This window comes from Diaphorina citri, unplaced genomic scaffold, assembly GCF_000475195.1.
Source record: "Diaphorina citri unplaced genomic scaffold, Diaci psyllid genome assembly version 1.1 scaffold27, whole genome shotgun sequence".
Classification (NCBI taxonomy): Eukaryota; Metazoa; Arthropoda; class Insecta; order Hemiptera; family Psyllidae; genus Diaphorina; species Diaphorina citri.
In genome coordinates this window covers 26,368-40,071 of record NW_007377465.1, presented here as the reverse complement: position 1 = coordinate 40,071, position 13,704 = coordinate 26,368, and the positions used below count along the sequence as shown (strand labels likewise).

The following is a 13,704-nucleotide window of genomic DNA, read 5'->3' as shown; positions in this document are numbered from 1 at the left end:
AATGTACCTACATGATCATGTGACTAATAAATAATTCTTCAAGTACTAAAATACGAGTTTAATGCTAGACATAGATAATTATCTATAGTGACTTCTAAATGTTTAAAAGTTAAGGATAATGGCCCTTTTCTCAATCAAAGCATGAAAAAAAAATCATGACTAAGCATAGACAAAGAAGAAAAGAAAATGCATAAAGGAGATACTTAATGAAAAATAGAAAGCACACCTGCAGTTAATCCTAAGCCACTCTCGTCTACTAAGAAAAGCAATTTACAAGCAGATGTACCTACATACATTTCCTCTTGTTTCATAGTGTTGAGAAGAACAATAATAATTTAATGTTTTATAACTAAAGTTGAACCTACAAAAGTAGATCTATAGGCTTGTAAAGCTTGTATATTCAAAATCAGTCTCATCTATGTTCTAGACATTGACATACAATGTAATTAGGTTGGTTTTGTAGGTAAGGTATACTACTTGATTTAATAGGTTTTTGCTTTCTGAGGAAACTCTCAGTAGAGTGTAAGTAAATCTGCTTATTCGATTAAAACAATAGCTAGAGGGTACGTCTTGCTATCTGCATCTGCCACTGATCGTCAAAGTAACACTAGTGTCTTTAACATTAGCTATGCCAATTATATGGCGATAAAAGTGACAGTCACAGTTAGTAATACGTACTTGATAGTAGTTTCTGGCAGAGCAAAATCAGTTTCGAATCTAGGCACTCAGCAGTGTGTGTGCATGCCTTCTTGTGACAGATAACAATGTGTAAGTGAAAAAGAATGGTGAAATCAATGTGAGAACCAAGATCAAAGAAGAAACAGTATGGAATATCCAACTACTTGGACTGAGTGAAACAGCTATAATTTTTATACACTAAACTTTATACATAGAAAAACTTCAGTGAGATTTCCCCACAATGTTTTCTTCTTTCAGTAAACATTTGTTGTAGTTTGAGACGTAGGTGGGTGATGTTACTTTTGGAAGTGGAACATTTTCATGGATTAACCATCTTCACTAATTAGATATTGCATAATTTTTCCATTTTACGTTATGGGAGGTGGGATAGAGACCATTATTACAAATAATTTAAATAACAACACATAAAAAATATCACAAAGCAGAGGTGGGTATGACTAACATAAAAGAGAAAAAAAACCTACTTCGGAAGTGGATTTGAAAGAAAGGTACATATCCTATAAGATAACTATTTAAACATAAAGAAGTCAGCGTTGAAAATATAAATAGACAAACGGTACCTATAAAAAAATAGAATTGATCTCGGTTTTGCCCTGTTGAAATAGTCGAGTATACTACTATTTTTTTTTTTATTATTATTATTATTACTATCAATATTCAATTAAATCTTTGTCATCCAAATTTTTGCATTTTTTTTACGAATGAGAAGTGAAATTTTGGACCTACTTCGGAAGTGGATTTGAAAGAAAGGTACATATCCTATAAGATAACTATTTAAACATGAAGAAGTCAGCGTTGAAAATATAAATAGACAAACGGTACCTATAACAAAATAGAATTGATCTCGGTTTTGCCCTGTTGAAATAGTCGGGTATACTACTAAAGTTCCTCTTTTTTTTTTATTACTATCAATATTCAATTAAATCTTTGTCATCCAAATTTTTGCATTATTTTACGAATGATAAGTGAAATTTTGGTAACCAATGTTACCCTCCCTTTTCTAACTATTGCACCAATAATACATACGTATATTTTTCCATACTTTACAACATTCGTCCTACCTTATAAGTATGGGTTAAAATCAAAATTATTAATCCTCTTATTAGCCTAATGTAATTTAAATAGAATAACTATGTACATACAGGAACAAGTAAAACACTCAAGTAATAATATTAAATAGGTAACAGGAGGAAAAAAAACACTTAAATACGAAATATTATTAAGGGATGCAAAATTCATAAACCCTACACATACATAAAATGGTATTCGCGTTTAAAAATAAGTAAATAAATAGGTACCTAATTAAGATTAAAATAAAATACTTCAGGTAACGAAAAAAAAAAAAAAATCCGGATTAAAAAAATTAAAATAAATGTCGCCGCGCCGCAATGAATTTTAACCATTTGACGGAAATCTCGGCGGTGCCAACTTTTTTTTTTTTCATCAACATTTCATCGGTCATTCTAATATTACTCTCAATTATAGGAATAATATTCCATATTTCTGTAGAACTTGTGACGACTATAGCAAAATTTATTGAAATAAAATTAAGGAGTAAAAAAAGATTAGGTGGGTGAATTTTATCAAGTGACTGTCGTACTCCATGTTATAGCAAAATTTATTGAAATAAAATTAAGGAGTAAAAAAAGATTAGGTGGGTGAATTTTATCAAGTGACTGTCGTACTCCATGTTCTTGTGTTCTTGCTATACTGAGATCTCAATCTCAGAGATCTAGACAAGAGTTACAACAAAGTCAATTCATTTTCAGTTCTACACATCCCGCCTGATTTTCTTGAATGGTTGTTGCATTTGCAACAAATCTTCATTGTTGTTGTTATTATTATTGAGGACTGCAGGAACTGTGGTAGGGCTTGTGACAGACGGCGTTGTAATGGTTTGAGCTGCCTGGAATCGTTATTATTATTGAGGACTGCAGGAACTGTGGTAGGGCTTGTGACAGACGGCGTTGTAATGGTTTGAGCTGCCTGGAATCTACTCAGCTGCGTGGCTGCTAGTAAATCCGTGAAAAACGGGTGTTGGAAGTGCTGAAAGTTGTGAGGCAAACTGGACATCACAGCGGCGGTGGGAAAACTTACTGAGGAAGCTACACTAGAGGGGAGATTGGATAGAGTAGGATTGTGTTGGTTTGGTAAGGTGGGGATGGTATGTTGTACGGATGTGGTGCTAGTAGGAACATTGTGTCTAACATAGAGAGGCAAGGTGGGTGAGTGTGTATGCTGTTTGTTTAGATTGACGCCTGTCAGAGCCGAGGCGGTATTGTTGGGTCTGTGAATCTGGTACTCACATGATACGGGTACGAAAGGTTGTAGTAACTGTTGGTAGGCAGCGGCATTTGGTTGATACACTGGAACTCCTGACTTATCTCCTGCAGCTCTCTTGAACGGCATCATTCCCGGGAAGGCCTGCAATTAAATTTATTCAATTTGTAAACTTACGAGTATAATGGATCAAAATAAATACATATAATTAATATCAATTTGTCATCTTAGTTTCACGTTGGAAAAATTCTTCACTGCTTTTTTTATCTTTTTCGAGAGAAAAATCCACTTAATATGAGCTTTGTATGTTTGTATCTACCTATCCTACGTATAAAAAATAAGAGGAAAAAGAGTATAAGGCAAAAGAAATAATAATACTGTGATAAAAAAAAAATGCTAGAGCGTAATAGGTAATAATGAACTTGAAGTAAAAAAAGAGCTGAGACTAATTAGCTCATTAAAAGATACCTAGGATACTTTTCAAAAGATTTTTCCCAACTTTTATCCTGTTCCACTTCGTTGCAATATCAACTTACTGTGGCGGCTCATCTCTTGAGAATAAAACAGATTGTCAGAATAGGACTGAGAAGTACCTTTACTTTGACATGTAAACGAACTACACATTTGCTTGCACTAGAAGTAGACATTTCCCCGTACCTACTCAAAATAGATGCATGCTACAATTTCCAAGTTTTCTGTACATACTGAATTCATAAGTAACAAATAAAAAAGATAAAGAAATATTTTCACGTTGCAGTCTGAAAATATCAAAATAAAAATACAACTGGTATTAAAATGGACACCGGACAGACACGAAAATACGAGTATCAAAGAAAATGTAGTGTAAGAAAATACTGTTAATCGTAATAAACAGTGAAATTTCCAGAGTTGAAATTGTTGTCCAAAAGTAATTAAAAAGTGGAGTAGGCCTGTTCTGTAATGTTTCGAACCATAACAATAGTATAGTTTTGCACCTTCTTCATAATAATCATTACGATATGAGGAGCTTGTTTTCGTGATGTTTGTTGGACAAGTATGATTGTAGGTATCGTCGGGAAGTGCGATATCTCAGAAATAATTAACAAAGCAAAACTATACATAGGTATTCTGTTTATTGCAACTTGAAATAGTGTTTTTTCTCGAGAAATTTCAAAATGTGGGCGGAGAAGGGAAAGTATTATCATGAAGAAAATTTTTGTCACAAAGGCAAGGTTGTATTCCAAGTTACAAATTAAACTGTAGCCCATAGGATTGCACATACCAACCACCATGAGACAAAACCCCTTGAAATATTTTTCCCATGAATGTACCTACATGATCATGTGACTAATAAATAATTCTTCAAGTACTAAAATACGAGTTTAATGCTAGACATAGATAATTATCTATAGACTAGTCGAGTAAAAATCATTTGTTTTGTCTCACAAGCTATTACCTGGAGGTAAGAAGGTGGCATACTTACAAAATTTTCGTAGTAAAAGGAACCGACACCCTTCATATCCATCTGTAACAAAGAGTCGACGTGGGCGGAGAAGGGAAAGTATTATCATGAAGAGCAGAACATTTTTGTCACAAAGGCAAGGTTGTATTCCAAGTTGCAAATTAAACTGCAGCACATAGGATTGCACATACCAACCACCATGAGTCAAACAAAACCCCTTGAAATATTTTTCCCATAAATGTACCTACATGATCATGTGACTAATAAATAATTCTTCAAGTACTAAAATACGAGTTTAATGCTAGACATAGATAATTATCTATAGTGACTTCTAAATGTTTAAAAGTTAAGGATAATGGCCCTTTTCTCAATCAAAGCATGAAAAAAAAATCATGACTAAGCATAGACAAAGAAGAAAAGAAAATGCATAAAGGAGATACTTAATGAAAAATAGAAAGCACACCTGCAGTTCATGACTAAGCATAGACAAAGAAGAAAAGAAAATGCATAAAGGAGATACTTAATGAAAAATAGAAAGCACACCTGCAGTTAATCCTAAGCCACTCTCGTCTACTAAGAAAAGCAATTTACAAGCAGATGTACCTACATACATTTCCTCTTGTTTCATAGTGTTGAGAAGAACAATAATAATTTAATGTTTTATAACTAAAGTTGAACCTACAAAAGTAGATCTATAGGCTTGTAAAGCTTGTATATTCAAAATCAGTCTCATCTATGTTCTAGACATTGACATACAATGTAATTAGGTTGGTTTTGTAGGTAAGGTATACTACTTGATTTAATAGGTTTTTGCTTTCTGAGGAAACTCTCAGTAGAGTGTAAGTAAATCTGCTTATTCGATTAAAACAATAGCTAGAGGGTACGTCTTGCTATCTGCATCTGCCACTGATCGTCAAAAGTAACACTAGTGTCTTTAACATTAGCTATGCCAATTATATGGCGATAAAAGTGACAGTCACAGTTAGCAATACGTACTTGATAGTAGTTTCTGGCAGAGCAAAATCAGTTTCGAATCTAGGCACTCAGCAGTGTGTGTGCATGCCTTCTTGTGACAGATAACAATGTGTAAGTGAAAAAGAATGGTGAAATCAATGTGAGAACCAAGATCAAAGAAGAAACAGTATGGAATATCCAACTACTTGGACTGAGTGAAACAGCTATAATTTTTATACACTAAACTTTATACATAGAAAAACTTCAGTGAGATTTCCCCACAATGTTTTCTTGTAACACTAGTGTCTTTAACATTAGCTATGCCAATTATATGGCGATAAAAGTGACAGTCACAGTTAGCAATACGTACTTGATAGTAGTTTCTGGCAGAGCAAAATCAGTTTCGAATCTAGACACTCAGCAGTGTGTGTGCATGCCTTCTTGTGACAGATAACAATGTGTAAGTGAAAAAGAATGGTAAAATCAATGTGAGAACCAAGATCAAAGAAGAAACAGTATGGAATAGTGTAAATCCAACTCCTTGGACTGAGTGAAACAGCTATAATTTTTATACACTAAACTTTATACATAGAAAAACTTCAGTGAGATTTCCCCACAATGTTTTCTTCTTCCAGTAAACATAGGTTGTAGTTTGAGACGTAGGTGGGTGATGTTACTTTTGGAAGTGGAAATCATTTTCATGGATGGAAAAAACCGTCGCGTCGATCGAAAACATAGGTAATACCCAAGGTAATTACTGATCTCAACCATCTTAACTAATTAGATATTGGATATTGCATATTTTTTTTTTTCATTTTACGTTATGGGAGGTGGGATAGAGACAATTATTACAAATAATTTAAATAACAACACATAAAAAATATCACAAAGCAGAGGTGGGTATGACTAACATAAAAGAGAAAAAAAAACCTCCCATTTCGTTCCTTTCTTTTTCTCTTTCATTGCTTACTAAAAAAAGAGAGAAATAAGCTATCCTAAAATACATATAAATAAATTTAATAAAGAGAGAATGGATTTCAAAACTGACATTAGCAGAACTTTTTACCAGGATACAATAATTATTCATATCAAAGATACCAATGGGTGAATTTCCCTTCGTAGGAGGTAAGAGAAGTCAATATTGAGGAGGAAAATGGCAAAGGGATTTCTACACTTGAAAAAGCTAGTCGAGTAAAAATCATTTGTTTTGTCTCACAAGCTATAACCTGGAGGTAAGAAGGTGGCATACTTACAAAAAGTCTGAATTCATAAGTGAGTGAAAGTCGAGGCTAGTCGAGTAAAAATCATTTGTTTTGTCTCACAAGCTATAACCTGGAGGTAAGAAGGTGGCATACTTACAAAATTTTCGTAGTAAAAGGAACCGACACCCTTCATATCCATCTGTAACAAAGAGTCGACTATGTAAGGTTGCGAGTAGGGTGCTTGACCTTGGCCCTGTTGTACTCCGAGCTGCGCCATGCACGTTTGACAGTCACTTAGCCGCTCGCTGCACGTGATTATTTTCACGCCCGTATTTTCGACGCTGGTTACAGGAACAGGAGTGGAGTGAGGCCTCTGCACAATGGTGACGGGAAAGGAATAACAGACACAGGACAAAACAACAAATTGGTTTAAACGGTCTTAGCACGTCTTTATTAAACAACTACAAACTGAGTTTAGTCATGTTCCTTCAGGTGGTTAATTCATATTAAAGGGTGGGGGAGGATTTAGTTTTTAAAGTAATGGTGACGGGAAAGGAATAACAGACACAGGACAAAACAACAAATTGGTTTAAACGGTCTTAGCACGTCTTTACAGGACGAGGTTATTAAACAACTACAAACTGAGTTTAGTCATGTTCCTTCAGGTGGTTAATTCATATTAAAGGGTGGGGGAGGATTTAGTTTTTAAAGCTCCAAAGCCAACCAAGGCTGACGGTTAAAAGAAAGATTTTTTTTTTCTAGTTGGAAACTTTAACAGTAGATCTTGTTAGACACTATAAAATGTTAGCTCAGGCTCTTTGAAACTAATCACCTAATCAGATGAATTTTCCTGTAGTGATGTCTAAAAACTTTCCCATTCCCTAGGTATTGGTACTGTCCTAATTATTATCTATGTAATGCCTACTCTACTTTGTCACATTATAAGGTATACCTATGTATACCTATGTTGCTGTTTATTTATTGGTCATTAAATAAACATACACGTAAAGGCTGGAGAGGTTAGTCGTTTAGCATGTATCCCTTTAGTATACTACTAAAGTTCCTCTTTTTTTTTTATTACTATCAATATTCAATTAAATCTTTGTCATCCAAATTTTTTCATTATTTTACGAATGAGAAGTGAAATTTTGGTAACCATCCTCCCTTTTCTAACTATTGCACCAATAATACATACGTATATTTTTCCATACTTTCAAACATTCGTCCTACCTTATAAGTATGGGTTAAAATCAAAGTTATTAATCCTCTTATTAGCCTAATGTAATTTAAATAGAATAACTATGTACATACAGGAACAAGTAAAACACTCAAGTAATAATATTAAGAGAGGGATGAAGGATGATGTCATGTTATAAGACTTCTAAGACAAAGAAAGAATATAAAGAAAGCTTTATTTATCCAGGATTAATTCACTTTTTTCAGCAATTAGTAAACTTTCCTTTTTCCCTCTACCTCCCCTCTCCCTTTTGATCTTCTTCAAACTTTATTGTCTATTTCATTTTCGTATATATCCACCAAGCCCTGTCTGGCAACTTTCAGACGGAAACTTTTCTTAATTTCCCTCTACCTCCCCTCTCCCTTTTCATCTTCTTCAAACTTTATTGTCTATTTCATTTTCGTACATATCCACCAAGCCCTGTCTGGCAACTTTCAGACGGAAACTTTTCTTAATACAACACAACAGCTTAAGGGATACCCTAGGTATTGTTTGATTTTTACTTTCCTTCTTATCCCCCATAGACTACGAAGTACGAGTATAACTTTCTGTGAAACAAAGGTAAAATAAAAGTGTTCTTTGTGCTATGAAGACATTGAATTGGTATGATTTTTTTACTTGTATTGAACTTAATTTAACCAGAGAGAGTTTATTGGTAGTTTATTTAATTACATTTTTTTCGTGTTGTTTTCAGGCGACGACCCCCTACCTAGCAGCCGGTATGCCTCAAGTAGGCAACACGTTTAGTCCAATGAAACAAAGGTAAAATAAAAGTTTTCTTTGTGCTATGAAGACATTGAATTGGTATGATTTTTTACTTGTATTGAACTTAATTTAACCAGAGAAAGTTTATTGGTAGTTTATTTAATTACATTTCTTTCGTGTTGTTTTCAGGCGACGACCCCCTACCTAGCAGCCGGTATGCCTCAAGTAGGCAACACGTTTAGTCCATATTTTAGTCCCGGTCCCCTAATGCCGGCCATGTTACCCGGTGATCCCAATAACCCCCTAGCTATTGTACAACAAAACGCTGTAGCCCAACAAAAAATAGCCCGAACGGACCGAATTGAGGTAAGTTAATTATTTCTGTGTAGAGAATATTACAGTATGATTTTTTCAACCCCCGTTTATCCCCCCCCCCCGCCACTCCCAAAAAAACTAATAGTAGAATTTGATGGTATGTAATTTGAAAGGTTATATTTTTGTACATCCACTAAAATAAGGTACGTTTCCCTTCTTTTGTGTTCTCCCCTTCGCTTCGCCTACTTATTCAGTATTTTTCATCTGAAACTACAATTTTTTTCCGTAACATATTAAAAAAAAAACAGTATCTTAGTTCTAATCTAGATTGCTGTATTACTTTTTATAATTTCCTCTGCGAATTTTCACATTTTTATCCTTTGTAAATAATTACAAAAAATACAATGTACAATTATACACCTAGCTACCTATTATACCTAGACAGGCATATTTTTGGCTCCTTCGCTTTCTTTGTTGCAATTTTTGCTGATAGTTTTTATTATTATTATTATTATTATCATCATCATCAAATTAAGATTTATTGAGAAATTATTTTCTTACCGAAGGAGAAGAAAAAATATTATCTATTTATTCCCGAAGTCCATATCAAAACGCTAATGGGAATAATCAAGCCTTTTATCCCTGATATTTAGGGTTGCCCTTCACAGCCCAATATTCCCAATGACATATTGAAATACCTACACCTATTAAATCATGAATGTTAAATTTTGGTTCTCTGCTTTACATAGATACTGTTTCTTAATTGAGGAAGTAAAAAAGAGCAAAGCTAAAAACTTTCGTTTTCTTAATTTCATCAAACATTCAATGTTAAAGTTATTTCTTCAATTAAAGAACAGTAGTTTCTATACTTTCTTTATTTTTTTCATTCGTTTCACTTAGTTATGTACATAAAGTATCGCCACCTTCTCCACTATACTAACCAAGCCCCCGCTTTTACTACTTATCTACAACTCTACACTCTACATATCCGATTTGTTGACCGGGAAATTCGGACAGCTATAAAATATATGCCATGTTCTACAAGTGTTGCCATATTCACTGTGGATTTAGGTTTTTGCCATGAGCGAATCTTTCCGGACCTCCTTATTCTCTCATTCTGCCAACTTATTTAATGTTGAGTAAACTTTTGCCGTTCGTCCCTTCATATTTTTCTTTATTTGATGCAAAAGTAACAGCTCTGTTTTCCATATTTTTCTCTTCTCCATGCAAGTATCTCGGGAGTATTATTATTACACGTTCTAGGCTAGGAATGGTGTAGACCAGGGGTTCTTAACCTTTTAGAATTGGCGGACCACTATTGATAAACCAAAAATCTCGCGGACCACTACTAACCAAACCCCCGCTTTTACTATTTATCTACATGATTCTTCCCAAGAGAGTGTTCCGAGGATTGTAATATAAGAAGCTAGAAATTTGTGTCATGTTATTTCCCTTGAAACCTTGCATATTATTTATGAGAGTTTTCTTCTTCTTGCTACATTCTGCCAAACCAAGTTAAAAAAACTTCATACTTTCATAAAAAAAAACATTATGTAAGCTAATTAGGTACAAAAGTTAAATAAAATTCACAATTTTACGGATATTCAATATAGAATGCTGCTCTAGACTTACACTCCTAGACTATTGCCTTTTATTAGGGTCAATAAAAACTTTCAATTGCTATCGAGAAGACATAAAGGATAAATGAAATAGAATAATCCTTGATTCTTGGAAATATGCTTGCTTGCCTCTGATTTCAACAATTTCATTCAGCGTAAAATTGCTATCAAACAGTTCGTACGTAGAATTCCGAACCTTATCATCTATTGAAACTCAAGAAACTATTCTTAGATCTTTTTCTCTTTCTTACTATGTGTTCTTCCATGTCTCTTTCATTATTTTATTGAGTAAAATACTTTGATTCTCAAGTAATGATCAAAATTTATTTTAATACTCGTAATCCATTTTGAGACTTTATAGCACTAAAAACAGTATAAATAATGTACGCCAATTATGCTGATATCATACTACATACGAGTATTTATTACGAAGCAAATCATTAAAACATGCTTCCAGTATTCACTAGGTTTATCATCAATAATACAGAGATTAAGGATTTAAGTTTATGAGTGTGTAATGTGCTGTGTTTGTAGTGTGATGGGGACGTAGCGTAGTGTTGAACAGCATGTTTACCAGTTTGTTACTTTCTCAATCAGTTTGATGCTTATCACGTAGCATTGCACAGCTTTTTCGTGTGTTTGTGATTGTTTGTTGGTTTGAATGGCAGCTTGGCAGTTTTTGAAATATCTGGAAAGGAAATGGACGCTGCTCGCATAGATCTAAATGTGAGTTGCGTCGTTTTTCCTCTCAAGCTAGTATCGGATTTGGCACTATTATGCATTATGATTGGTAGAGTTTTGAGTCCTCACCGTTTCTGAGTGGCGCATTCAGGTACCCAGTAACCCAGTTTGAAGGAATAAAGGTTTATTTGTACAAATTTATGGTCACGGGATCAACACACGTTGTTGGCTCAAAATATGCTACTTTGACCACCTTAATACAACCTGTTGACTCACCGCGGTGTCCTGTGCATGGATAACATAATTTGATGTTACTTTAAGCTTCCGTTGTGTTTGTGTACTAATCTCCCCACGACCTCAAGCTTCCTCTAAGGTCCGGATTTCCATGGGAGACATTTTTTCTTTGAAGATAGAGAGAGAGAGAGAAAGAGAAAGAAGTATAATAGGGATTTAAGTAGGTAACTCTATGCCTTCTCCATCCCTACGAGTACAAAGGAGTGCCAAAAGTGAGCCTAATGGCACAAGAACCCGTTCCCCATATCCGGACCTATCTCTTTTGACATGTGTGAACTAACGTAAATGCTTCTTAGGCCATCGTTAATTTGAATTTGATTTTTCAGTTGCCCTAACCCAAATCAATACGAGGTCCCAGCCTCCTAGTTATGCTAGCGCGGGTTCGACCCCCGCAGCCTGAAATACTCACTTCATTGATGTTGCTATTTAGTTTAATTTGGCCTCTTTTAAAAAATAAAACTGTCCATTTAACTGAAGTCCTTAAATGAATCTCAGGATCCAATATAGGTACTTACATTTTGCACACATACATGTGTAACATACTTATTATTAAAAAAATATTTTTCATTGCTAACTTTTCGCATACATAACCTGTACCTACATACCTATGGGTATTATCTTTTTTTCTTTACTTGAAAACAAATCTAGTTTATAGTAAGTATATGTAGAAGAGTTGGAAAAAAGAAAAAAATCCAGAAAAGTTTCATTTCTCTAAGTGCTTTACAATGTTGCAAAATGTTACATTTTAGTCATTTAAATCTGAAAAAAAAAAATCTAAAAGTAATGCAATGTTTGAAATTCTTTCTTTTTTTCCGAGGATTTTTTTTTTCCCCCATTTTTTCTTCATTTATTTAGTTGAGAGTTTTCAATGCTCTTATATTTCCTTCACAAGCTCGTTGAAGCAGAAAAGTACCTACTGTTTTGGCTTTGTGATATCTAATTAGTGGAAGCTATTCCACCAATTTAACCTCAAGCCTCGAGACTTCAGCTTTAGTTTCATGGCACTGATTGAGAAATCCCTTCCCATCCCTTTTGGGGTGGACGGATGGAGGCGGGGGGTATGGGGGGACACCCTCATGCTCCACGCGTCCTTCTGTTGGCCCCGGGGGGGGTTGGGTGGACTAGTGGTAGTGCTGTCACAATTTAATCTTGTTATAATTGTCATGATATGTTAAAATTTAATAATAAAGCACAATTATTACTATTACTATTACTGAGTTGAGTTTTTCCCTGATAAAATAATGGAAGGTAACAAAATGGCTATTTCCTGCCCATAGGTATATGGACTAGGAAAGTAGGTGTTTTGCATTTAGTTTGTCCATCTAATTCCTTTACATATATGTCTGTTAAGTTGAGAGAGAGCCTATGCTGTTAGTTAATAGTGCCATTTATCCTTTTAATCTCTTTATTGTTAACGTGTGTATGTTGAGTTTTTCCCTGATAAAATAATGGTAGGTAACAAAATGGCTATTTCCTGCCCATAGGTATATGGACTAGGAAAGTAGGTGTTTTGCATTTAGTTTGTCCATCTAATTCCTTTATTCCACGTTAACTTTTGAAGGCTTTGTCCGATTTTGATGAAATTTTGTCAGTTCCTACACACATTCCTTACCTTCTTCTCCTAGGATTGAGAAAGCAAGGAGATTGTAAATTATAAAACTGCATTATTTGTTTAAATAAGTATTACCAACCAGAGTAGACAAAATTAAATAATACAAACTTTGTCTTCACGTTATATTTTTCATATTTTCTTCCCTCGTATTTATTTATTGCTATTTTTTTCCTTCAGAAAGAAAGAAAAAAAACTCGTGTTGAAGTTTTTTCTTATACGCAAAAGTGTTGTTTAGAGTACCTCGATATTGACAGGGTAACATGGGAAAAAGTTTTTCATGATGGTCTTTCACCTTACTGCAAGAGGAATAGTTCAAGAGAGATAAGTAAAGTCAAGATTAGATAGGGGTGAACATAAAGATACCTGTAAAGAATAGATGAATCAAGTGAAATGGACAGCTTTATTTTAACATTATGTTTGAAACGTGTGTGAAATCTCTTCCATATTCTATCTTTATTGAAACTAATGATTTTCCTAATCACACCATGTTTTTCCTCCTGCTAAAGATTTGGAAGATATCGTTTTAGAATCACATCGAATTGAAGTATTTGAACAGAACTGGTCTCAATAATGAGAGCATAAATCTCAAGTAAAAAAAAAAAAAAAAAAAAAAAAAAAAAAAAGGGTATGTTTGTAACTGCCTTTTTTTCACGTTTTTTATTATT

At 34.1% G+C, this 13,704-nt stretch overlaps 1 protein-coding gene and 2 long non-coding RNA genes across 5 annotated transcripts in view; all 3 read right to left on the bottom strand.

The window, feature by feature from the left end:
• Positions 1-121: 121 nt before the first annotated feature.
• Positions 122-1,542, bottom strand: LOC113467992. The gene is made up of 2 exons (XR_003391878.1): positions 1,422-1,542; positions 122-1,159 (listed from the first exon to the last, which is right to left on the bottom strand). It is a non-coding gene; the product is annotated as an uncharacterized LOC113467992 (long non-coding RNA).
• An 812-nt stretch (positions 1,543-2,354) lies between these two features.
• LOC103510443 overlaps positions 2,355-13,704 on the bottom strand; it is a 30,636-nt gene continuing 19,286 nt past the window's right edge. Inside the window, exons 2-4 of one of the 3 annotated variants that reach the window (XM_026824559.1) lie at positions 6,734-6,949; positions 2,614-3,123; positions 2,355-2,536 (exon numbers count right to left, since the gene is read on the bottom strand). In XM_026824559.1, the coding sequence (XP_026680360.1) occupies positions 2,471-2,536; positions 2,614-3,123; positions 6,734-6,949 (792 nt within the window). In that variant the 3' untranslated portion in view covers positions 2,355-2,470. The other 2 variants (XM_026824572.1, XM_017444673.2) reach the window with 2 other exon arrangements.
• LOC113467988 lies at positions 4,647-5,659 on the bottom strand. Its single transcript, XR_003391874.1, has 2 exons — positions 4,964-5,659; positions 4,647-4,883 (listed from the first exon to the last, which is right to left on the bottom strand). It is a non-coding gene; the product is annotated as an uncharacterized LOC113467988 (long non-coding RNA).